Source organism: Phasianus colchicus, chromosome 21, assembly GCF_987193195.1.
Source record: "Phasianus colchicus chromosome 21, bPhaCol1.hap1.1, whole genome shotgun sequence".
Lineage (NCBI taxonomy): Eukaryota > Metazoa > Chordata > Aves > Galliformes > Phasianidae > Phasianus > Phasianus colchicus.
Genome location: NC_143456.1, coordinates 9,696,609 through 9,721,132, shown reverse-complemented (window position 1 = coordinate 9,721,132; position 24,524 = coordinate 9,696,609). Strand labels below are relative to the sequence as shown.

At 47.4% G+C, this 24,524-nt stretch overlaps 1 protein-coding gene across 15 annotated transcripts in view; it reads left to right on the top strand.

Moving 5' to 3' along the window:
• Positions 1-24,524, top strand: part of MSI2 (musashi RNA binding protein 2) — a 185,744-nt gene that overhangs the window by 38,690 nt on the left and 122,530 nt on the right. For 6 of the 15 annotated variants that reach the window (XM_090122352.1, XM_090122348.1, XM_090122347.1 and 3 more), the window contains exon 6: positions 9,132-9,275. The exons of the other annotated variants lie outside the window; for them this stretch is intronic. In XM_090122352.1, coding sequence (XP_089978478.1) covers positions 9,132-9,275 — 144 coding nt within the window. The remainder of the gene's footprint in view (positions 1-9,131; positions 9,276-24,524) is intronic. 15 annotated transcript variants of the gene reach the window in all.

Genomic DNA, 24,524 nt, shown 5'->3' with positions numbered 1-24,524 from the left:
TGCCCCACATGGGCAGAGTGTTCCCATCCCGCTGCAAACCAGCACAGCTAACCCACGCGTGGCGTTGGGCCTCCATGGCTTGTGGTTGGAGTTGAGCTGGCTTTCCACCGTTGGGCTGTGTTGTTGTTGTTTTTTTTTTTTTTTAAGCAGGTTACTTGCTATGTGTGCAGCAGGGCTTTCTCTTCTGAGGGTGGAGGTCACGGCAGCAGGGAGCGGTGTGACTGGTGCTGGTAACTCCTGGCAGCCGGGGTGATAGGATCAGCTTCGTCTGCATGTGGTTTTCAGGATGTTGTGTGTGTTTTTAAATCTGAGTGCTCATTTCAGAGCCTGCTGCTGCTGTTCTTCCTGTGGTCGGGGCCTTTTGGGGTTCCTTCTGCATGGTCCACTGGCTCATGCACGCCCTCAGGGGAAGGGGCTGCTGCAGAGCTGGGTGCCGTGGGTGCGGGTATGGTGCTCTGTGCTCATGGATGTGTGCTCACTCGTGCTTCCATGGGCCTGACAATGGATTCCCCTTCAACTGGGGATGTGGAAAACAGCTCTTCTCAGGCTCAGTCTGTGTGTATGGAGGTGAAGGCAGAGTGCCTGCAGGACCGGCCCTGTGTCTTGCAGGACATCCTGGCAGTGCCTTGTGTCATACGCTTCAAATAATCATTAAAAGCATTTTCTCTTTTTTTTTTTTTCCCCTCCAAATTACCCTGGCCAAAACAAATAGGATGAAGAATTAGAGCAAGCTGAGACTGGTATTATATATAACATACTAAACTATGACTCCAGCAGCAATTAATGCAAAGGAATGAACATTTTACAGTGCCCTGCGGTTATCCTTAGCTCTCAGTGGTAAACTGAAGACAGCCTGATATCTATGTGCTCACCAGGCTAACTGCCACTATTACTGCTCGTTTTCTTCTCCATTTTCAGGCTTCTCTCAGGCTGCCCTCCTTCCCCTTTTGTACTGACCCAAAAGAAGAGTATTATTGTTAGTGCAGTTGATTTGACCCCGAGCTGAGTGCTGATACTGGAGCATGGTGTGTAGTGCTCAGCATTCAAGATGGTGTGGCCAGGACTGGCAGTAGCTCAGGGAGCCTTTCCCTTGGAAAAGGGGAAGGTGCAGTTTGCAGAGATTTCTCTGACTGAGAAGTGATCAGGTGCATGCTTTGCTTTAAGCTCAGGGTAGTCCTGCCCAACCTGGAGCCGCTCGTGTGTGGTCATCCTTCAGAAAGGTAGGGGAGCTCTGCCAGTGTACAGCTTATACATAATAATCTTCGGTAAGAAACTTTCTGTCCTGGTGAGAAGTACAAACAGGAATGTCAGTCTGGTTCCTTTCTCGTTGGAAAGGTACTGCTTGTACCCTTTTGTCCTCCCGTGCTTTGTTTCACAGTAAGGTTGGAGTAAAAACTGCACAAAGGATAGCAGCACACTGTGGAGCTTAGTTTGGTCCTGGCAGCCGTGGAACAGATAGGAGGGCTGATAGCATGTCCCATGTCGAGGTGGCTGCATCCTGTCCCTGAGCTGCTACTGCCTGGTGGTGGGGAGAGGAGGAGGAGAGGGTCTGAGCCTCAGCCACTGCTGCATGTGTGCAGTTCTGCTGTATGGAGAACATCTGAGTGGAAATGGGAGGAAATGCACTCTTCAGGCAAGAAAAAGAGCATGTAATGTAAGAAAACACTGTCACTCAATGCGTTTTTTTGCTTGGAAGCTATAGTCAACACATGCTGTAATACTGCTCGCTTGTGTGATACAGTAGCAGCACGACACTCAGATTTATTACTTTTGGTTTCTCTTTAAAGAAGTCCTGAATCTGGAATCAGAAGAACGCTTGTTTCCTCCTCAGCTACAGAAGGGGAAAAAAACTTAAAATGACATAAATCAGAAATTATATTAAAGGCCAACAGAACAGATGAAAACTGTTTTGGAAGATTGTCTATAATGTTTGGCAGAAGAGACTAATACATTGTGTTTTTTGGCTGAATTTGTAAATGAGAAATACTCTGGGGTCTGTCTCCTTGAAATGATCTATTTTCGCATATTTCATGTATATATATTTCAAAAAAAAAAACCCAGCAGGGGCGATTTTTTGGTGTACAACATATGTATTAAAGCATGTGTAATTAATATTTGATTATATGAATGGTGTTATAAACATTCAATTACAATTTTATACAGAATATTCAGGCTTTTTCTCTACTAGCTGTACTCACGCCCTGCAGCTGTGCGTGTGCTCAGCCCCTGTGGTGCGCGGCGCTGCGGGAGCTGGGGGGCAGGAGCTGCCCTGCCTGCGCCTGGCAGCCGCAGCGTGGAAGTGAGCAGGCCAAGTGGAGCCGAGTGAGCTGGCTTGGTGTCTGTTTGCTCTTCAGTAAACTTCTTATGGCACGTTCCTTCCCCTTCTAATGCATTTTTAAATTTAGTTGTGTGGTTGTGTTCTGTGTAACTGAGTCACGCCACAAAGGATGTAATGTGGGATGATCAGTTCAAGCTGCTACTTCCTCCGTGATGCTTTGCCCTTCTGCCTCAGATTTCTAGGATGCTTCTGACACTCGAGGCGGAGGGAGTTACCTTTAGACTGCTGATGCTACTCTACTTTTGATCTGGGAGGTTTCTGTACCCCTTTTCCAAGCTGGAATCCACTGTGATCTCTGCCTCGTTCTGTGCACAGCACGCAATGAATAGCCTCTCTTCCCTTTTCTCCCGGAACAGAGATTAGAATGCTTTGCAGGGGAAGAAGTGTGACCCTCTTACCTCTGTCACTGCAGTGCCACTGTTTGTGCTCCTGAACTCAGCTGCAAACTTAGGGCTCAGGTCATCTTTCAGAGATAGTGAATTTCCATGTAAAAAGGTCTTTCTGTGTAGAGCTGCACATGTGTCTGTGCGTCTAACAGCTCTGAATTGCTACTGACACTGCTCAAAGTGCTCACAAAGAGAGCAACACTTAAAAGCTACCTGTTAGAAAAGACTCCAGCAGGGACGGAGCATGTGGAAGCGGCACTGGGTTTGGGTTCCCAAGCACATCTCCAGGCTGAGCCTTTGGGCATGGCATTGGGTTTGGGAGGGGATGCAGCCAGCAGAAGCTCGGGGGTACCTGCACTGCACTCTTGAATCTACTGAGACCAACGAGTGTGGTTGATGAAGACTCCAGAACTGCTGACACTTAATCCAAAACGTTTCCATGTGAGAGCATCCTGGGGCAGCCCTGTGGAGCTCCTCCTGTCCCAAAGTAAGTTCGGTGTGCAGTGATGTGCCCCATGCTACAGACAGCTAAGCACTACATGTAAACAGCTTTGTCGGCCACTTTTACTTTCCTTGCTTATATTGTACACCTTGAATGTGCTATTTCTTTTGGCATAAAGGCAAAATCGCTGCTTATGGGAACTGCATACAAAAAGCTCTTTGAAAAGAGCTTTATCAGAGTACAAAGTACTTGGAATTGAAAACCCCTAGAGGGTTGCTTTATTTTCCCCCTTCATTCAAACTTGTAGTGGTGCAGGATCGAGATACATCGTGCCCTATTTTCAGCTGATTTGCATGTTAGAGAGAACGGAGTAATTGGTGTTTAACCAGAACAAAAGAGGATCTGTTTGCTAAAAGAAAAAGAATTCTTGAAGTAGACCCTAATACATATACTGCCTTTGTCTCTTCTCTCATTAAGAATTGAATAGGATGGCCTAGTAATTAGAATGTGGAAGGCACTGCTTTGGTGTTGATGCTTTTTGAGCTAATTGGTTTGAAAATTATATTTGATGTAGCTCTAAGGGATGTTGGCACAACACCTTCTTGGGACGCGGATGTCCTGTACGCCCTGCTGACTGCGGGTGCAGGCGCTGGAGGCAGGGATTGAGTTTGGGGACTGCTGGGTGGGTTTTTATGCGTGTGTTTCTGGGGGGTGTTTTAAAAAGCCGTATTTACCTTCCCAAGTGAGTACACGGGATACATCCCGCACATGTAAATCATCTTCTCCTGTCAGTACGGGAAACTTAAAATGACCTTGGGAAGAGATTATTAGCCCCTCGTTTCCCCAAATAAATACCTAGCTCAGGCCTTGGCAAAGCGCAGATTTAAGCTGAATCGGGTTTGGATTTCTGCCTTTCTGCATTCTTGGAAAGGGCTGGTTTTTGTCTTTTGTTTTGACAAAAAGATTAAAGCAAATTTAGAGGTTGAGCAGGTTGGAATACAAGACAGGGCTAGAAACATCCCCGAGGCTTCCCTTGGTTTGTGTTGGGGAAGGATTCCCACCGCTTTCACTTCCTTCAGTCCTTTCCGCAGTGGGGAAGGGCTCAGGGAGGTGCAGGCTGTCTGGGAGGATCCTCACCTTGGGTTCCAGAGCAGGGCTGCTGTCATCTGAGGGCTTCAGAACTTGGAGAACTTTGCTGAGACTCTTTTGAAGCAAAGGCTTCCTTACTGCTTCAGACAGACCCCTCTTGTACCATGCATACAGACAATGGGATGTAGGGTAGGTGGAGATGCAGGAGATTTTGTGAAGATTGATCTCTTTTTTTAGACTTAGAGATAAGTGTCACAAAGCAGTAAGGATTCAGCTATGGAGAAGCGGAGCGTGTTTTATTTGATAGTGCTGCTGTTTAGTGGTAGAAATGTAAGTCTCAAACCTGTTGTTGGTTTTCTGCAGAGCACTGTTTGATCGTATTAATAAAGTTTTACAGCTTGATACAGTTATTTTATGAGGATGAAGCAAACTTCTAAAATCTCCCCAAAGGTTTTGGTGATAAAAAGAACACTTGTTTTTAATGGCTTTAAGTTCTGGAGAGTATGTATTTAGCAGTGTATTTGTTATTTAAATGGTTTTGGTCTTGCAGAGAACTAAAGCCTGCTTTTATTTACTTTTCAAGTCTGTCTCTTCCCCTTCTCTGTGTTCTCAGCATTCTTATGAGGCTCCTTACAAAGGAATGCATGACAGTGATACTGCCTGAAGATCTGCTTGTGTTTTCTCTGACAGCTTTAGTGCCCTTTAGTATCTTAGGGCTTTATCATGAGGCACCGTGGGTATTAAATGCCTTACCTCTCCTGTCTAGAGCCAGGATGGCTGGCAGTGAGCTGTGCTGCAGGCCTCGACAGCAGGCTGGGACTGAGCGCCCGTGTCCCAGGCAGGCCTGTTGCAGGGCATTGCTCAGAGCAGTGCTTTGCTGGTGTTCACTGGACCTCCGCGCTGCTCTGGGGTTGTCCCTGGGCACGCTGTTCCCTGCCAGCTGAGCTCTGGGCATCCTGCACGAAGCGCCTGCTGTTGGGATCGTGTGGCACTGCTGTGAGCACCTGCGGCCTCAAGAAGTGCCTCTGGGAGAGGTGGGCTGTGGGGAGCAGGTGCAGGATGCTGGGAGGGCACAGACTGGGGGACACAGCGCTGATAGTTCTTGAAAACAAGCCCCCAGTTCTTCTCTTGTGGGTCCTTCTTATTTAGAAGTAGGTCTGAAAGACAAAAGGTTAGAGAGGGGTTAAACAAACTGGGGAAAAAATGCAATATATTTCCATTTAGAGTTAAAACAAGATGTTGCGGATTGACTTGAAAAGAAATTTTTCCTTTTTTAAGATTTGCCAACAAACTGCAAACATGTTTGTTTAATCATGAGCAAATTTATCCTCCTGCTTTTGGTCCTGTCTTGTTTTCAGTTCAGTCAGCAAATTGGAAGACGGAACTGCTGTGGCAGTGCTCCCAGGCAGGGCAGCTCAGCACCGCTCCTGGGAGCTGCGGAGCCGCTCAGGGTAACCCCTCGGAAATTATACATTGGGGTTTATTGGGAGCTGCTTCGGTTTAAGTCACTTGTACGTCTTGATGGCAGCTAATCCCCTTAAAATGTGTCTTTAATGACCGGTTTGTTTTCACCTGAGGTCATTAATGCTCTAAAAATGGCCATTAACTGCACCAAAGTAATTTTTTTTCCCAGGGAGGAATTCAGACGCAGTGCATTCAGTGGTACGATGCATTTCATTTCTGCCTCTTTCTGGGTATGCCAGCTTCGTTTTCAGTTGGAACCGCCACCATTTGTTTCCTGTCTGCTGGTGGGCAGAAGGATCGGGGCTGTGCCGCCTGCTGTGCCCCAGCCCCACAGACCGGGGGGATTAAAGCTTGACACAACGAGCTGTGGTGATTCTGCACAATTTTTGTGCTGATTTATTGCTCTGCTATGTTCCTGACTCTGTCACCTAAATGCAAATGCACTGGCAGCCTGCTTTATGGATAACACTTAAAAAATAATGGTCCGGTAATGAATGGTGAATTGCAGTGGAGATCTTGCTGAAGTGCTTGCAATATCCACATTAATTTCAAATGAATTAATTGCAGTTAATACTATTGTATTTAAAGCCTGTCAGAAGCCATAATAATGATTAGGGTGCCAGCGTAAAATGTTATTTTAGAGCAGCATCAACTTGTTTTTAAATTGCTGTATGCGATAGTAAAGCGTGCCTGACCCTAATGGCCAACGTGGTGGGCTTTGGTGTGAAGCCCGTCAAAAGCAGATGACTTGGAAATATGCGGCTGAGGGACGGAGGGGCCGTACACCCTTTGTTTCTGCCCAGACCAAACCCCAGAGCAGGAGCAGGACAGCGGAGGGCCTCTGCCTCCTGCTGCTTTCTGGCTACTGCTCTGCTGCTGCTGAACTTCAGCTGCTGCCCTCGCTCCCAGCTCCGGCTGCATTCCTTCCAAGCGGTTATTGGTGCAGCATCAGACAGTCCTTGGAGGTGGGCACTTTGGGCAGTTAAGGTCATAAAAATAAAAAGGCTTCTGAGGGGAGGCAGACGCGGCTGGAGCCTAACTTAGTGCTGTGTAAGTGCTGCGCGGGCACGGCCCCAGGACTGGTAGCACACTTTGAAAAGATCTCAGCTGTGGTTCTGAGGCAGCGAGAGGGGCAGAGGGTTCCAGCCCTGATGCCTTACAGCCCTGCTCTCCTTCTGGGCTCCCACCACCATCTGAGAGGCTCCCAGATCTTCACACCCAGTGTGCACAAACAGGCACAGAACTCTTTTCAGTTTAACCACTTGTATTTCTATTTTAGATCTCAGTGTCTGGCCTTGAAGAGTGCTACACCTGCAGGTTGTCTCCTTATAGTGGGAAGCGCAGGGTGTAACTTAACAGATGAAGACAGCTGCATTTTGTTCATCTCGAGCATGAGTTGTGTTGGGCGATTTGTAAACGTAGTTTCCATCTGCCGCGAAAGCAGGGACTGATTCTGGGATGTGTGGGACTGATGAGATTTCAGGCCAGATCTCTCTCTAAAGAAACAAGCAACCAAAAAAATAAGCAACCGAAAAACCACCCTACATCATTGCACAGTTCAGTCAGTTTCCAGGTTCCTTAATTAGGTCTGCACTGGCTGATTTCGTTGAATTATCTCAATACACAAATTATATGTAAAGGAGAAAAAAATATGTGCTGGTTTCCAGTGAATGGTATTCTGTGCAGAAGTTGCTTTGCTCTGTTTCTATAGACAGGCAGAGGTATTCAGTCTTTTCTTTGACAAGGAATTTCATGTCATTTTTTAAAAAGAATGGTGGGACTTCACAGCTTTTTTTTAATGCAAGAATTGTATGCATGTTTACACCTATATGGAAATATCATTATTTGGTGATGATTAGCAGCCAGTTGAGGCTCTGTCTTTCGTTTGGTGTGTTACTAATCATTTGCAAATTCATTTCAGGGTAGGTCAGAAATTATGGGTGCCATTATATTTAATGCACAAAGTGTTCCTGATTCCCCGTTTCCTTGGGCAGACCTTCTGCTGCAGATTTGATCTGATTTCTTTTAAAAGCAGCAGAGTTCATCATAATCTCTCCTGTTCTTAATCCATCCCTACACGGTAGTTTGGTAACCGCTTCCTAATGAAGAAATCTGGGCTGCAGAGCCTATTGAAACCATAGATAACTCTGTTTAATCAGTTGCGTAGCGGTGGAAGCGCTGGAATTTCATGAGCTGTCTGAGCTCAGAGCACCTTGCAGCGCTGCCAGTGCCACATGGCTGCGGGCTGGGGCTGCTGCCGCTCTGCTCAGACAGCCGCCTCCCAACACGGCTCCCACCTGCAGCCCCGCTCCCTCCTGCAGGGCCGGGTGGCTGCTGGACGTGGGCCACACGGTGCTCCAGGAGGGACTGCAACAACTCTGCTTTCTCTGCTCCCCCTTGTCTGTAGTTAGAACAGAGTTCAGGGCCTGAGGGCATCCTGGCTCCTCTTGTAATTGCATCATTCCCACTATTAACTGAGGGGAACAGTATTGGTTTTTTTCCTTGATTTTTTTTTTTTTTTCCTCTTTAAATAAAGTCTTTCTCATATGAATTCTGAAGAGTTGTTGTAGTTTGCCAACTACTCAAATCAGAATGCATCCAGACGCCAAATCCTTCTGTTTCCTTCATGTCCCTGAACTCTCTTGGTAATTTGCATCTTGGTGCTGTTCAGTTGCACTTTGATTAATGCAAAGGAAGGAAGTCTGTGTGGGGTATGTTGACTTGCATATGTACTTTATAATCCTGACGTGGATGCTTTGCTTGCTTCAGGCAACCAAACCAGGATGTTTTTATTGTCATATCCTGTTGGTTTAAGGTGAGAGGTAGATCGGCGCTTGCTTTGCTTGATTTACAATTGGAATCTCAGTTTGAGGTTTGGTGGTAAAGATTTGAGGCACTTGGGGAATTTTATGAAAAAACAATGAGCTGAAGGATATTGCTTTAAGTGTTGTTGCAGAAACTTAGGAAAATAAACTTTGTGGTTCACTAAATGAAAAAAATAAAGGAGAGAAGAAACACCACGGGGCACTGGGAGGCAGCACGATGTGCCATTTGACGCCGTTGCCTTTAGCGATCACTGCGACGTCTCCAGAAGGCGCTGCCATGCAGGCAGCACCCACAGCAGTCGGCTGTGAGGGGTTGTGTCACATCCCAGGGCTCTGTGTTGTTCCAAGTACACGAGCTCCTGGCTGTCAGATCACAGCGATTCGTCTGCTGTGACTTTTTTTTTTTTTTAACAAAATCAAGATTTGGAGGAAGAATGGTACTTGGGAAGGTGAGAAGGGGGAGGCTGGTGAATTCTCATCTGATTTTCAGCTACTGGTTGGGAGACTGTGTGGACCTGTCTCAACTTGGAGGATTTATTTTTAATTTTGTAATAGAGCTGCACTAATAGAACCCCGTTGTGTCATAGGCCGGTGTGTGCAGGAAGTGTGTGTGGTGGGGATCCCCCAGGGCAGCGCCAGGCAGCTGCTTGCCGTGCACCGGTTCATCACCTTCCTGCAGCATTTGCTGTTTGGTCTCCTGCATGCAGTCTGTGGGGGTGAGAGCTGCTCAGGTGAGACATTTCCTCTTCTGCCCCGCGTTTGCATTAGATGCAGATATTTCTTAAACCTCCTCTGACAAAATGAGCTCGGGTTCATCCTTTTGATGATTTTGAGCTTTCCCTTCCAGAGATGGTGGTGTTTCTGGTTGCTGTTCTTCATGTGCTTCGTAGCTGCACTGTGGCTTAGTGGTAGAATGGAACCTTGAGGAGGAGCAAGGCAGATCTGAGCAGTCCCAGCAGCGCTTGGCGCTGCCCACCGCATCCTTCCCGGTGCTCTGGGTGGCTTTTGTGTGGCTGTGCTCTAACTTTAGTAACAGCAGACACGCTGCTTGTGTTTTCAAACACTCTTAATTTGTGCTGTCAGAAAACAGACATAAAAATAAGCCTGGACTGCGCAGAGATGCGGGGCTGAATTCTGACTGCAGGAGGGATGTGCAGAGCAGCGGCAGGGCTGTCCCTGTGCTCATCTCTGAGCAGCTGGGATTATGAAAGGAATGTGCTGCATGAGTTCAGGAGTGCTGCTGAGAGCGAGGCCGGCTCTGGCCGCTCATCTGCGAGGAGCAGCTCTTCTACCCGTGGCCATGGGGAGCAGCAGGCCAGCCCTCACCCTGGGCCCGGTGGGGGGGCTTACAGTGCTGGGTTTGGCTTTTCTGCTCCCTTGGCTTTGGGCCTTGCCTCTGCATCTTGTTTGTCATCAGCAGCTGAAGGCCATTGACCAGAGCTGCGCTCCCTTCCTGGGGGTAACACGGCTGGCAGCACAGCGGGTATGGCAGCAGGGGCAGCTGGCTGACAATTGTTATTTATCCAACAAGCCAACAGGATGCAGTGCTGCCTGGGCTGGGACATGGGATCTTCACAGCAGCAAAAAAGCTACTGCGTGCTCTGAGTCATGGAGCTGATTTTGAAGAAAAATGTTTTATAATCCTATTTTCCTTCCATTTCTCCTGACTTTGATGAAAACACTTGAAACACCTTTTTAACTCTACATTTAAAATGCTTTTTTATAGCCATGAAATACACTCTTGCGTGGTTTTTAGCTCTATTTAATTTTTAAAAGTCCTCCTTACTGCTACTGCATAAGGAGAAATTTTTAGATTACGAGACACAAATGTGACATTCTGTTCCATATTAAAAGTTAATTTAGGACAGAACTGAAGACAAAGAGAAGTGTCTCTTCCTGTCCTGTGCCTCCAAGTAACTCAGTAGGCCCCAGTCCACACTCCTGGCCATGGAAGCCGCCCTGCGTGGTGCTGGCTGGGCCCGATGTGGGCTCTGTGCTCCCCGTGCTGCTCCTGGGCTGGGGATGCTGCTGTGCTCTGTAGCAGCTCAGCACCAGTGCTGGCTCAGGAGGTGCCGCTCATGCTGGGGCCGTGGCACCGTGGCCCTGTGTTGGTTCACGTCCTCGTCTCTCCCAGGAGTACCTCGGGCTCGTGCTGACTTTGGATGTACCCAGCTATTAAAAATGGCAGAGCTAGAGCTGTGATTATGGAAACAGGGCCTTCCCTCGGACCCTGCTGAGATTGTTTACAGAGGCACAAAAAAAAAAATAAAATACTTCAGGTGTGCTGAGGGTGAAGAGTAAAATAGGTTTGTGTAATAACAGAGATTGGAGAGATCAGTATGGCCTGAGCCTTGGGAAGGGAACACAGCTCCAGCTGTGCCTGGTGCCGAGCGGCCGCACGGCCTTCATCTGCAGGAGTGGCTGGAGGGTTGCTGCTGAGCCTTAATTGTGCAATTGTAACTTTCTATGAGATGCATCACCTATTTGTGAGCTGGCTTAAGAGTTACTCCATCCTCTCTGCTTGTAGAATATGTACTTTACAAAATTGCCTAAATCCTGTACTTTTCTTGGAGCATTGCCAGCCAGCCCCACAGGTTGCTAATAAATATTTCATAACCTTCTGTGAAGGTTTATTAGAACAATTTAAGTATCTAAATGACTGGCTCTGCTTGGCCTGAGCAAAGCCCAGAAGCAGACTTGGGGTCGTCATTGTGACCTCCTTCGGTGTTCTGCTGCACTGCCCTGAATTACGGACCCTACGTAAGTGCTGACTTATTTCCATTGGCTTTGAATTTCCTCTGTCATTAAATCTGACTTTTTTTAGCGCAAGTGGGTGAAATATATCTTTGTAGTTCCACAGCGTTTACAGTAAGGATTTAAAAACGTCTAGCGTGCATTAATTTAGCATGAGCTCCTTCATGTGAGCAGAGGAAATACTTTTCCCATTTTAACAATCAGAAGGGTGGGAAGAGAACCCAAGTTCCCACCTACCTTGATCCTTGTGTTACATTTGACGAAGCAAGCAACAAGCAAGGAGTTGGAAGGGAGTCTGACACAGCGGTCTTCACAGCTGAGGAAATGGGCAAACATACCATTCCAGTTTTTTTTCCAGCAGAGTGAGCCCATGCCAGCACTGTGCATGCAGCTGGTTGTGTTCTGGTCCAGAAGCTCGGGTGCAGCAGTGAGTGCTCCTGGGCTGTGTGCTCTCGCTGTGGGCTCGGAGTCGCTGCCCGCAGCCGGGCGGGTGCTGCTCTTGGCAGGCTTTGGGGCCCCTCGTGCTGCTCGTTGGACATTACTGAAGTTCTCTTTCCCAAAGCTGTGAGTTAAGGGGAGAATGACATCTTGATTCTTATTTCTGTGTGCAATATTTATGTATGTAAATTGCTGGGATGTTTGCCTTTATCTCTGGATACAAATACAAGAGGTGTATACAAATATAATGAGGCACAGGAAGCTCACTTTGTTTAAGCAAAGCGCAGCACGTTAAGCAATCATGTCCTGACACTTGTTACATAGTTAGAAACAAAAAGGGAAGAGTCTGACGTGAGCTGGGAGATGTAAAAGTCTCTGCTTCTTTACATGCTGGTTATTGTGGCTTTAGCGTGCTGAATCTTCTGTTCTTTATTATTACTTTCCCTTTTTGTGAGGAAAAAGACAAGGGCTAAAAATAAGAAACATAATTTTTGATAAAAGTGTGGAAACCCGGTTAGTTCTAACACAGCAGGTGGCTGAGGGACTCCGTCGGCAGAAAGCAGCAGTGCTTTCAGTGCAATCAAAGTTAAGTGCAGAAATTTAATTAAATGGTAGCAAGGCTGGCAGAAACTTTGTAGAGCAGCAGTGCGTTGTCAAATCCAACAATTATTTCAAGGAACACAATCCACAGATGGTGTCTAATTGATAAATTAAGGTTCTGGTGCCTGATTCCACTTACATTTTAAGGTTCTCTTTTCTTAAACAACCTCAATGTTTTAAGGCATCACTGTTAGGAAAGCACTTGCAGAGAAGGAGCTGTGTTAGTTGGGTACCTGCTTCCTGCCACTGCCCCCAGCCATCTGCCTGCTTTCGGCCACAGCAGCACACACAGATCCCCTCACAGCCCGCAGGCTGCTCCTCGCACATCGCTGGGTGCTCAGCTCGAAGGACAGTGCTGTTGGGTGGTGTCTGTAGGGCCCTGGGCTGGTTCTGTTTGCTGGCTTCCCTGGGAAGTGTGCGGGATCCTGGGGCGGAGTGGAGACTGTGAGTGCCCAGAGAGTTTGGTCAGAGAAACCCAACCGACCCACCCTGCTTCTCCTTTCTGAACTGGAGATGTGCCGCCAGTGCTCGGTGGGGGTTTGATTTACGTGCATAAATACAGCTCGTTTTCCAGGGTTTATCTTAGCACTTAGAAGAGGGCAGAAAAAATTGAATCCTGCTCTTCAGTTCATTTTCAGTGCTGCCCTTTCATCCTGAAGAGGGTCCTTTCCCTCAGCTAGTGGCAGCTGGCATCTTTTGCTGAGCGAGGAGTGCAGCTGAGAGAGGAGGCTCTGGCTATGGAATAGGTGTGTGATGTACTCCCCTTATATGGAATTTGTTCAGTCCCTGCTTTAAAAATGATAATTAAAAGAAGACATTTGAATTTCACGCTTTCTTCTCTATTTAGGAAATTTTAGAAAATGCATTCAGGAAGGAAATGGTGATTCCATAGGATGCATATTACCTAGATGCTTATTTCCTGATTGCTTTTCTGAACGTGTTGTGTCGTTTTTGGCATTGCCCTTGTGGTAGTAAATTCTCCATTAGTTGGATTCTACATGATAGAGCTGAGTCCATTCTGAGCGACGTCGCTGATCCAGTGCTTGTTATTTTTGGTTACTAGCAGTGTGCTTGAATTCAGCAACTCAGCTGCTCCCTCCCCCCTCCTCTGCTCCCGTGCCTAAATATATCCACCCAGTCAATCAGCGCTGGCAGGCATCAGTGCTGTGGCTGTCAGATCGAGTTAGCTCTGGGTAGCCGAAACTACTGCCTTGTTTTTGGGGGCTTGGAAATGTGTTCAAATAGTGGCGTTGTATTTGACTTGCAAATAAGTACAGTCTGGTAATGGGCCTCTTGCACAGAAAGAATGATGCAGTACTTCAGACAAATGTATGTCTCCTTCCCATGAAGCTGATTAGAAATAATACAATATGTGCTGATGTTTATGGCTACATGCTTAGAGAACAGAAACATTTTTGAATTTTCATTAATTGTGGATTTTATAGTTCTTAATGGAACAAAAGGAAAGACTGGAAATTAAAGAAATGCTAATGTCTTACTGGGGAACTTAGAAAACATGTGGTGTAGAGGCAAATCTGCTCTGGTTGTTGTATTCTCTCTAATTTTTTCCCCTTATCTAAGCTTTTTGGCTGTTGGTTTGTTTAAGAGCATCGCTTAAGTGAACACATTATCTTTGTTGCTGCTTATTCCCAGGCTGAAGGAGCTGCCCTTTGCCTGTGACGGCATAGCTATTTCCACAGCAACCAGGCAGGATGTCACAGATTCAGAAGTGTGATTTTACATGCAGAATGGCAGCAGGAGCAGATGGATATTGGAAACAAAACCCCCACCCCCTCCCTTTCCTCCTTACACTTCTTCAGGAGGAAATAAAAGCACTTCTGACAGTGCCTCTCTTTGCGAATCCCCCAAACGCTGCCTAACTCGGTGGATTGTTGCTGTTTGCAGTAGGGTTGCAGCCAAGCTGGGGCAGGCCTGCCCACTGTGCCTGAGCAGCACTGTATGAGCACTCTTGGGATGCAGCATGGCGTGGCAGGAGCGCCGCACCTTTGTCAGGGCAGGACTGATGTAGGGAGAGTGAACGCTCCTGGGGACCAGGGCTCACGTTCAGCCCACGAATTGTTTCATTAGCTTCAGTGCTGGCCCAGTTCTGTTAATCCTGAACTTAACACGGTAAGTTGAAAACAAACCCCCCCGCTATAGATATTTAGACACATTTGGTACCCATCTTGCATAATGTTTGTCGTAACACCCGCCCACTGTGTGGGCAAAAGCCTCAAGAGCATATGCTCAGTCTGTTTTCTCAAAAAAGATAATACTGGAAACAGACATAGGAGGGGTTTTGCGCTTCATGTTGGGGGTCAGGGCCTGTGGTTGGAAAACCATAGAGCAGGGGCTGAGTCCCTGCTGAAGCCCTTGTGGGCAGCAGGCTCAGGGTGGACCTGCAGTGGCCGGAGCTGCTGCTGTGCCCTGCGTGCTGCTGGGGCTGTGCGCTCAGCTGGGGCAGCTCAGGCACTGCAGCCTTCATGGTTGAAGTTCAGAAGGAGCGAGGTGTCTGGCCTGCCCTGCTGGGAGTTTGGTAGGAGCTGGGTATCTATTTTCTTGTCTCGCCGCAGTATAGTCGGAGCCCAAGATCCCCTCGTATTTTTTATTCTGTTGCTTGACTTTGAAAGCACCAGCTGTGATCCTCCATACTATTATTGGTATGGATCACGTGCAGTTTTAATTAGCTCGGGTTGAAGAGAAGGGAAGTTCTGGTAATTGATTTAATATACAAATGCCCCTCTGCCTTCTTTGGTTTATGTGCTGGAAAGATTGTATTAGGAATTCTCTATTATAAGGGAGACGAAAACGTGTTTTTAGGCTTTTCTTGAAATTAAAAAAATTAAGTGCCTCTAAACTATTCATTTGCACAGTACTATTTTTCACTAATTCAGATAAATGTAGAAGTTGTTGTTGTTATCATTACTATTATTGCTGTACTGGAACCGGTTGCTGCAGTCTGAGGCAACTCAGTGCAGCCTTGTGCTGAGCCTCAGCCCGTCGCAGAGCTCAGGCCCCGTGCCCCAGCGCTCACTGCACGCTTATTACACAGTTATGAGGTGTTTCCACCTCCTGTGTGCAGTGCTGTCGTAGCTCTGAGCTGATGGAATGACTGCTGAAAAGTGGGTGAAGCAGGGAGCTGTGCTGTCAGTGGTGTTGGACCCTCTGAGGTGCATCTGGAATGCTCGCTGTGCCATCACTGGTGCTGTGTGCTGCTGGCTGGTTTTGCTGGTGGTCAGTACCTTCTCTGGGGGTTTCACTCTTCCAGAGTGCCTGGGAATTCCCTTTTGGGGTTGGGAGGTGCTGCTCTGGTGCTCTGTGAGGTACAGCTATGGTTGTCCTCTTCTTCCATTGGGACTTGTCAGATACAAGGGTCTATTTTGGGAAATTAGCCTTCACCTCCCCCTCCTCTCCTCCACCTACTGTTCACCTGCAGTCCCACTCCTTCAGCTGTCATTTCAGTCTTCCTTCCAGCTGACTCGGGAGATCATGCGAATTTCTCTTGACTGGGGTTGCCACCTTTGCTTTCTCCTGCTGTAGCACGTGGGTCTTCTCTACTCACCTCTCTTCTAGCTCCGGAAGATCTGGGGGCAGGTTCCTGGTGCTCCTGGAGGCACGTGGGCACACGGCCGCAGGTGGCTGTGCTCTGCAGGCTCAGCATGCGCTGCAGGCCGGGCTGCGGCCCTCAGAGCAGAGCTGGCAGCGGTGGGGCTGCAGTGTTTGTTTGTCCAGAGTTTTCTGTTTTCTGCTTCTATTCCGCCTGCACTTAATTTCTGTTTTTCTTCTCTGCGTTCTTCGATGCTTTTGGAGGAAAAAAAAAAAAAAGATGGAAGATTAAGAAGCCCCCAAACTACTGCGGTACCTGCATAAGAAAAACGGCAGCGCTGATATTAATACCTGTTGTGTCTGGGAGATGCTGTTAGCGCCGGGGATGATCTCTATCCTCCCCCAGTATTTTACAGATGAGCGCTGAAAAGTGTCTTTATTCAGTTTGACTGTTGCTATTATGTGCCGAGGCATCCAATAAAAGTTGTGATTTATGAGATGTGTGTGGCCGTTGTTGTTTTTTGCTCTGTCATCTATCAGGGAGGGAAAAGCCAGGCCTGATAATTCCTGGCACATAGCTTTTTCAGTTAAGAATGTCAGCTGTCAGGCTGTCAGGAGAAGTTATTTCTCTGTTTTGTTGTTGTTGTTGTTGTTGTATTTAAATAGGCAGAGATCCTGCTTCTTACTGCGGTGCGTTGATAAGGAGAGCTTTCTGTATTGCTGAGAAAGTGTGTTCCAGGGTAAGGTCCTTGGTGAATGCCCACTTAAACTTCCAGCGCTTTGTGTTTTCAACGTGTGACAGCCCTTGATTGCTTAATATAAAATGCGTTCCGATTCTTCTTTGCTGCCTTTGTGTTTTGTTCCTTTCTCACTTACTGAATGGAATGCTTTTTTCTTTGTGACGAGATATTTTAAAAGCGCCCTTTTGCAAAATATGTGCACATTAGATAATCTGGTGTTGCATAAAAGCGCTCATATTTTGGGGGCTTCGTGCATACATAAAGTAGACCTAATTGAAGGCAGAAGCGGTTTGTCACAAATGTGAATATAAGGATGGGGGATGGAGGGAAAGAATTATGTTAAATGCCAGGGTGATGGGTTTTTTTCCTTATTAGTTATTTGCAGAAATGTATCAAAAAGTCATTTTGATGCAGAGTACAATAGTATCACAAACTTGCGCTTTGCATCCTAAGTGCCTGGTTAGAGCACAGTTAGAAGCTGAAATCATTCCTCGATTAGTCCCTGGAGACCTATATAAGTCTTTAACTCTCAGTATGTGGTCTGCGATTTAACAATGGATGACGGATTGCTGAACTTGAACTGAATGAATAACCTGGAATTTTCAAACCTCCAGCCCCTCTGCTTTTTCCTCTCCCCTTCTTTCCAGAGAATATCCATCAAAGCCTTGCCGCAGCTGGCTGCATTTTGCCTTGAGGGCAGAGCTTTGGAGCTAGAAAGACTGGCACGATGCAGTTTGTGGAGCTGGGAAGCAAATCAGCACTGTGAAGGGCTGGGAAGCGTGTCTGGCTGCCAGAAGGTTCCTGGGCACTGCATTGGGGCTGCTTGTCCTCTTGGAGCCTGGGAGGGAGTTGGTCCCAGCGTGCTGCCAGAATCGTGTGGCTGCTGCTGAGGTTGTGGTGACCTCCTCATTATTTTGGTGCCGTTAGCCTTTGCTTAAAAGGAAAGCATCTTCCATGTGTTAATTCAGACTGGGCAGATCATTTACAAATTTTATATCACTGCAAAGAAACGGGACTGGAGAAGTAAGGTGTAAGCTTCAGTGAAAGATGATGTTGGTGTGTGGACATTTGTGATGTACGGGGCCATCTGTGTCTCAAAGGTGTTCATGTGGTTCCTGGTTTGTCTCCTGTTAACACAGGAGCGGTCTTTAGCCCCCTGTGTGTCTACGCAAAGCAAGGCGCAGAGCTCCTGCCCTGAGTTGGAGTCTCCAGGGCATTTTCAGACCATGAGGTTCCTTGGTAGGAGTGAGATCTCCAGCACCCTGCAGGCAGCCCGGCAGGTTGCTCCAGTTGGGTGCGGTGTGAGATTTCAGGCTGAGGTGATTCCTGCTGTGCCAGTCTGCCTCCTGATGGGTGATCTGCTGGCAGAGGGGTTGCAGCTTTCCCCTGGCACCGCATCCGTGATGCTCTTCTTTTCTCTTGCACTGGAACTGAGGTTTGAATTGCAGGTTTATCAGGCAGGAGGCAGATGTAAATGGTGTTCAGATCTGTCTTGAGTCATACTGCACAAGTAGCTGTTCATGAATGTTGTCCCAGCTTTTCATGTCCTGCCAGACCTGGAAATCCAGCCATCTCAGTGACTGGGCTTGTCTGTCTGAGATTCTTGGCAGTGTTCTAACGGTCTAGGTGCTTTCAAGTTTGAGTGTATGGAGCTGTGATAGTCCTTGACACTCGTCAGAGTTCCCCTATGGGGAAGACAGGGAAGGAGTGTATTTCTGGCCAGTTGCTTACTTTCAGTACTGTAATAATTAGAGACCTGTTGGTATTATGAATCGGGTAATGAGGAGCCCCTTCGTTGTGACAGCTGCTACTTAGGGAGCCAGCAAGACAAGACAGCATACAGCACAGCACTGTGCTCATCGGCCTAGGGAAGGAGGGAACCAGGATCCCCTCTTCTTAGCTCACAGTGGGTAGGAGGCTAAGCTGATGACCAAAATACCACAGTTCAGTGGTTTCTTTGAGCTCTGCAGGTCTAGCAGCCCAGGGGAGAAAAAGAAACGATAGGACTGTCAACATGACAACAATTTTCTTCTAATGCACTCTCAGTGCCAAATTCTGTGAGTGCTGAAACAAGGAGAGTCGGTGTTTGAGAACAGAGAGAGGCACCAGGCACAGTCCCTGTGGCTCTGCTGGTGTTTTCAGAGAATTCGTTTGTGCAGACTTTGCAGTGAGGTGGCTGAGCGTCTCTGAAGGAGCAGAGCACTGGGGCTGATGCCTGGTGAGGGGCTGGTGTGTGTGCTTGGCTGAGATGGAGCTGAAAGTTGCTGAGCTCCAGTATAACATGCTAGCTTTCTGCTTCTTGTCCTGGAGCCTTCGCTTCCTTGGTGTGCATTTCTTTTTCTCAAATCCATGCTCAGGCCAGGGAGCTGTAGTGGGGCTGTCCTGAGGATGTGTTCTGCCATGGTTGCAGCCTGGTCAGTAGTGGAATCTGCGCAGTGTGCTGTGAACGGGAGCTGGAGCCCTGTCCTCTGGAGGTAACATGCCGCCTTTTGGGCTTGTTTCTTGGAAGAAGGCTGGAGGAGTGTGCTGGGAGCCCCTGGGCTGTCACCACATGAGAAGGGGGCTGGGCTCTTTCTGTGGCCTGAAGTATTGAGCCACTGGCATCCTGCTAGAGATGGCCGTGTCAGAACTGGGTGCTGAGTCACACTGCGTGTTCTGCCATCCAAATGCCGAAGTATAAACACATCATTTTTTGCAGAATCTCTTGCCAAGTACTTGGATTTACAATGTTAATGACTTTAAATAAATTCTTCCTGGAGATAACTGATTTATTAGGCTCCCACCCTTCTGAAAGCGAAGCTAGTTGCAATTAGCAAACAAAGCAGCATGAGACAGTTATCATTCTGGTAATAAATCTCTCAGTGTTGAGTACCACTTGCTAATGGGCTTCACAAGTACGACCATACGTCAGTCTGTGCCGTCAGCCTGGGCAGCAGTGTGTGCAGCGCAGTGGCTGTAACTCGGCATGCTGGTGGCTGCCATTTGTACCGCCGTGGCATGCTGCAGGCGGGGGCTGCTCAGTGCTGGGCAGGAGGTGGGCGTGCTGCAGCCGTGGGCCTGGCTGTAGGGCTGCTCTTGACGTGTGCTCCTGGAACACGTGGGCTGCATGTGCTGCCACAGGTAGGAAACGGTTCTGTGTTGTTTCTGCACGCCTCATGCCTTGCTGTTTTTAAGACCAATGGTCTGCTCCTTCCAGGTTGTTTCCACTGGTAGCCCAGCTCTGCTCCTTCCCCACTTTTCCCTCCTGCTTACCCTTTCCCAGCCCCGTGCAGTAAAGCTGCCTGCTCCGCCAGCCTTCTACCTCCTCTTGGCTCAGGCTTCTGGGATGTGGCTGACAGGAGAGCCCTCTGAGTGCTGGTCAGGAGGCATCGTTGATCCCTGGCTGCAGCTTTGGATAAACAGTTGGTCCAAGACCTGTTAGCGTGGTTTCCAGTGCTGGGGAGATGCTTCCTGCTGGGTTTGTAAAAATGATCTAAATGGATCCGACATCCTGGCTATAAAACATCTGTAACATTACACATTTAGTTATGTTACTGGAGACTTGAGTTCATTTTGATGGGTAGTATTTTATCTGCTACTTTTCCCCTTCTGAAAGCAAAGCTTTCTACAGAGGAGGATTTATAGAAATATCTTCCTAGCACACACAAAAAAATCATGCACATTAAGATGTTGGAGTAAAGGAGAAATAATGTCTTTTTTTGGAGACCTTGGCTGATTTATCACTTGCTTGGTAGTTTGCTATGACCTCCCTAGCTAGGAATAATATTTTTTATTCTTCCTTTAATAACAATAATGTCAGTAACAATGTCTTGCACTCTTCCAGCATCTTCAAATCAAACTTTCATCAGGTTAGACATCTAATGAGTGAAGCCTCACAGGCTCTGGTGAGCTGTGGGGATATTTTTTTGTTCTTTTCGTGCAAACTAAGGCGCACTGTGCTCGATTGTGCAGCCTGCTCAACCTAATGAGGCTTCTACAAGCTCTGCAAGTTAAAATGTATGCTTAAATGCTGAGCCTTGCAGACTCCGGCAGAGTTTCTCCCAAGACTCTGATATATCAGCCCTGTGGAGACTGAGATGACTTGTCTGCTGGTCAATAACTGAGTAAACATCACACGAGGGAGACAAGCTCTTGTAGCTGCAAGGTGCTGCCTTCCCAGGAAAAAAAATCAGGATATTTTCTCTCATCTTGCTTCCACTCTTCATTCTCGATGCCACTCCTCAGGGGCCCTTTTATTCCTAGTCAAGGGTTATTTGATCCGCTTTAGAGCGACAACTCTGTTGCTTTTATAATGGCTGGTGAGTTTCCTCCCATCTTTCTTTTGCGAGCAGAAGGTGGGAGCAGGGTAATTCTTGCAATTCACCAACCCGTTTATGTGGGGAGGAAAGAGAATGAAAGAAAACGTGGTGTTTCATAGGATTGTGGAAGTATTTCAACAGCAGTAATGAGCAAATGTGGGCATGTTGCAAGATTTCAGTGGTCTCACATCAGAGGAAAAGATCACCCTTGTGAAAAAGCCAAGCGGTGTGTTGCATAAGACATGAGCTTGACTCAGCATATGAAGTAAAACTTGCTCATCAGTAACTGATTGCCATGTGCATCTGTATTATGTAGATGAAATTAATCAAGGCTAAGGGTTAAAGTTTTCCATTTGTTCTTTTCAGAGAAATCATCTGGAGTGTGTTGGGAGGGGAGGTAAATTGCTTTATGCGTTTCTTTTTGCTGCTTGTGAGTTCTTCTGTTTTAGCAGAATGTTATCTAGAATCTTAACAGAGGGCTCTCAGCACTGATTTGTCAGGGCTATCACAAAAAAATTAGTTGGTGCTAAGTTGGATGTATTTAAATGCCTGCTTTCTGTGCTGTAGAGGCAGTAAGATTATTTTTTTGGAGTGATCTCATTGTTTGCAGCTGGAAGAATTTTATAACTTACAGAATGTGCACTTCTCTTCGTCTCTCACTTCTCTTGGGCTGTGCCATTGGCTTTTGCTAAGTGCTGCGTTAGCCTCCAAATGCATTTCTTCTTTCTCCTTTTGGCAAGCACGTGCTGAAAGGTTCATTGGCGGCACTGTAAGAGCTCTGTTAGCCACAGAAGTGTGTGCTTGTGGGTGTATTGACAGAGCTGGCTGCTTGGCACACCAAAAGGTACGGCTGGGTGAAGTGTAACTGCCTGTGCATGCTTTCTTAGCTTCAGAGGTAAGTGTGGAGCAGTGAAGGAGGGGAAAATGATAGATTTTGCCCATAGGATGAGAGCACGTCCACTGCCAATGGTCTGGCTCTGCCCTGCGTCAGTTTGTCCAGCAGCGATGGCTTTGGCTGAGACCTGTGCAGGACGTGTGTTTGAGCCTGGGTGGGGGCTGTGGGGCAGTCTGGCAGTGTCCCCTGGTGCCTGCAATGCCCAGCAGCCCATGACAGCTGCAGCCGTAGGCAAGCATGACAGCAAATCAAAGGCACTCAGCTTTGGCTACTGTTTTTGCTCTAACTCATATAGATTTTAGTGGGGTCGTAATGACTCAAATCACAAAAATATTGGGAAGACTCTTAGCTGGGGGTTTTGCGTCGATGGGAGCTGGGCTTCCCACCCTGACCTACTTTGGTGCAGCCTGGCGAAGAGTCTGCTTCGCTGAGAGCCCTGCTGCATATCCGCTGTGAACGTGCCCTTGTAAAGGTGCTCTTTTACTGCTGGGTGTCCTGGTGGAGGACAGAGCTTTCTGGTTGTTTTTTGGATGCGGCACATACCGTTTCCTTCCAGAAAATGGTAAACTATGAATAGTGGAATTGATGAACCTTGTCATGGTCAGCTCTGCTGTGGTCCCACTGAGCACTACTGCCGTGCCTTTGTGTGGAGGGCCCTGGGCAGAACGCCATCCCTCCCGTCCTGCAGTGCCAGGTGAAGTTCTGCAAGAGGACTCTGCTCCAAAATCTATAGGCTAAATTGCTTCCCTCTGGGACCTTTGTCCCCACATTAGGTGGATATTGCAAAAATCCTGCCCCTGGTACGTCTTCATATTGAACAGTGATCTCCTTTTCTGGTCCTGAGATGTCTTCCTAAAGCAATAATTGTCTTCATTTAACATATCAGTGCAGTTTTGAAGTGCTGCTGAGCAGTAATCAGGCTGGTGTGGTGGATGAGTTGTCTGTACTCAGTGAATATTTAGGTACCTTTCTTCCCATAACCGTGTGTGGGGAGCTAACACGACTGAGGGATTTAAATAGATTTGCTGTGTTCTCCTCTTCCTGCCTCCAGACCTTGCTTCCCCTACGCATAAAAGAGTAACCTGGAGTGGAGGAGGAGGGAACAGCCCTGTGGGATTCAGAGCAAGTAGTTGTATCAGGGCTGAGGGGCTGTGATCTATTCCTGTTCTCTGGAGGGTGTGAAGTCCGGCTCTGGTGAATTTCACTGTATCTTTTGATATGAAACTTGAAGCCACGTTTTGCTCAAAGAAATGCTGAGCTCTCCCAGCTGGGGCTAATTTTCAGGAGCGTGAGCAGCTGGTCGTGGCTGTGTGTGTGGGGCTGCAGTGCCCTGGCTGTGCTGCTGCTGCTCCCAGGAGCTCTGCAGGCTGACTGCAGCCAGGACAGCACTGGGGAGGGCCCTGCCAGGGTGCAGCCCTGCAGATGGCTCTGGCTGGTGCTGCTCTGCTGCATAAAACCCATATTGCTTGCTCTGCCTCCTGCCAATACCACGGGCATCTTGCAGGGGGCAAAACCAGCAAACAATCAGCCAAAAACCAGCTCTCTCAAACTTAACATCAAAACCAAAGACAGCTGAAAACTAGGAAGACAGCAGGGACTAAGTTGTTTTTGTTCATGAATGGCTTGGGAGAAAACAGTCTGTCTGTATTTTCCACAGAAATTAAGGGAACTGAGTGACCCCACCAGGAATCTGTGCTGCGTGGTGGAATTAAAGGGCCCTTTCATTGCTGTGTCCCTTCTGTAGCTGGCGTTGGTTCTCACAGGATGACATTAGCTTACGCAGGGGTCAGGCACAAGGTATTTGCACTGGCTAAGTCTTGCTGAAATCCTATTTTGAATACTTAAGCATGTTGTACGTGGCACGTAAAGCCGTGCTGCCTTTGCACAGGATTGAGTTTTTCTTGCTCTTGGGGAGCTTTGAGTGCCTAGTGTTTGCTAGCTGAAGGTATGTAGTACTATACAGGAAATACGTCTGTCGTTTCTCAACCATACGGTGGTTCTGGCTGAGAGGATGGCTACTGGGGTGTTTGCTCACTTTGTGAATGGAGAAAAGTTGGCAGCTTTCAGTAAATGTTCGTTCTTTCGTCGTGGGCTTTGCACTGTTCCGGTTTGTTTCTTAATAGCTTTTTGGAAGTTGCTGTGAGGATCCTGGAGGAAAAAAAAAAAACAAAAAACCTGGAGAATTCTTGCTTATGGTTTTTGTTCTGCCAAAGAAGCCTAGCAATTTAGTTAACAAGATCACTTCCCCTATTACATGAGTTATTGTTGTTTTTAATTAGAGGTAATGCTGTAGTTTGGATGTACAACACAATGGGGTATAAAATGCAGTTCAGCATATATACCAGAGATGATTTTTCCAATTACAAACCTATTTAGAAGGCGGATGCATTAGAAATGATGAAATGTCAAACTGCAGATGAGGTGAGCAAGCTGGAATACACATGCACCCACACACACACTCAGAAGCACAAGAGGAAAGTGCTCTGCAAAACTGTTATATATGCATAATTAGTTTAATCTGAAATTAATGCTAATTTCAGCAATTTGTGATGCAGATTCATTATTAGTACTCTAGTCCATTCCCACCATTCTGAGATGTTGAAAATGGGAAGGAAATGATTCTTACAGCCGTTGTCCTGAAGTCAAACAGAATTCCTGCGTTGGGCCTCGGCGCTCTGCAGGTGCTGGGGGTTTGGTGCCTGAGATTCT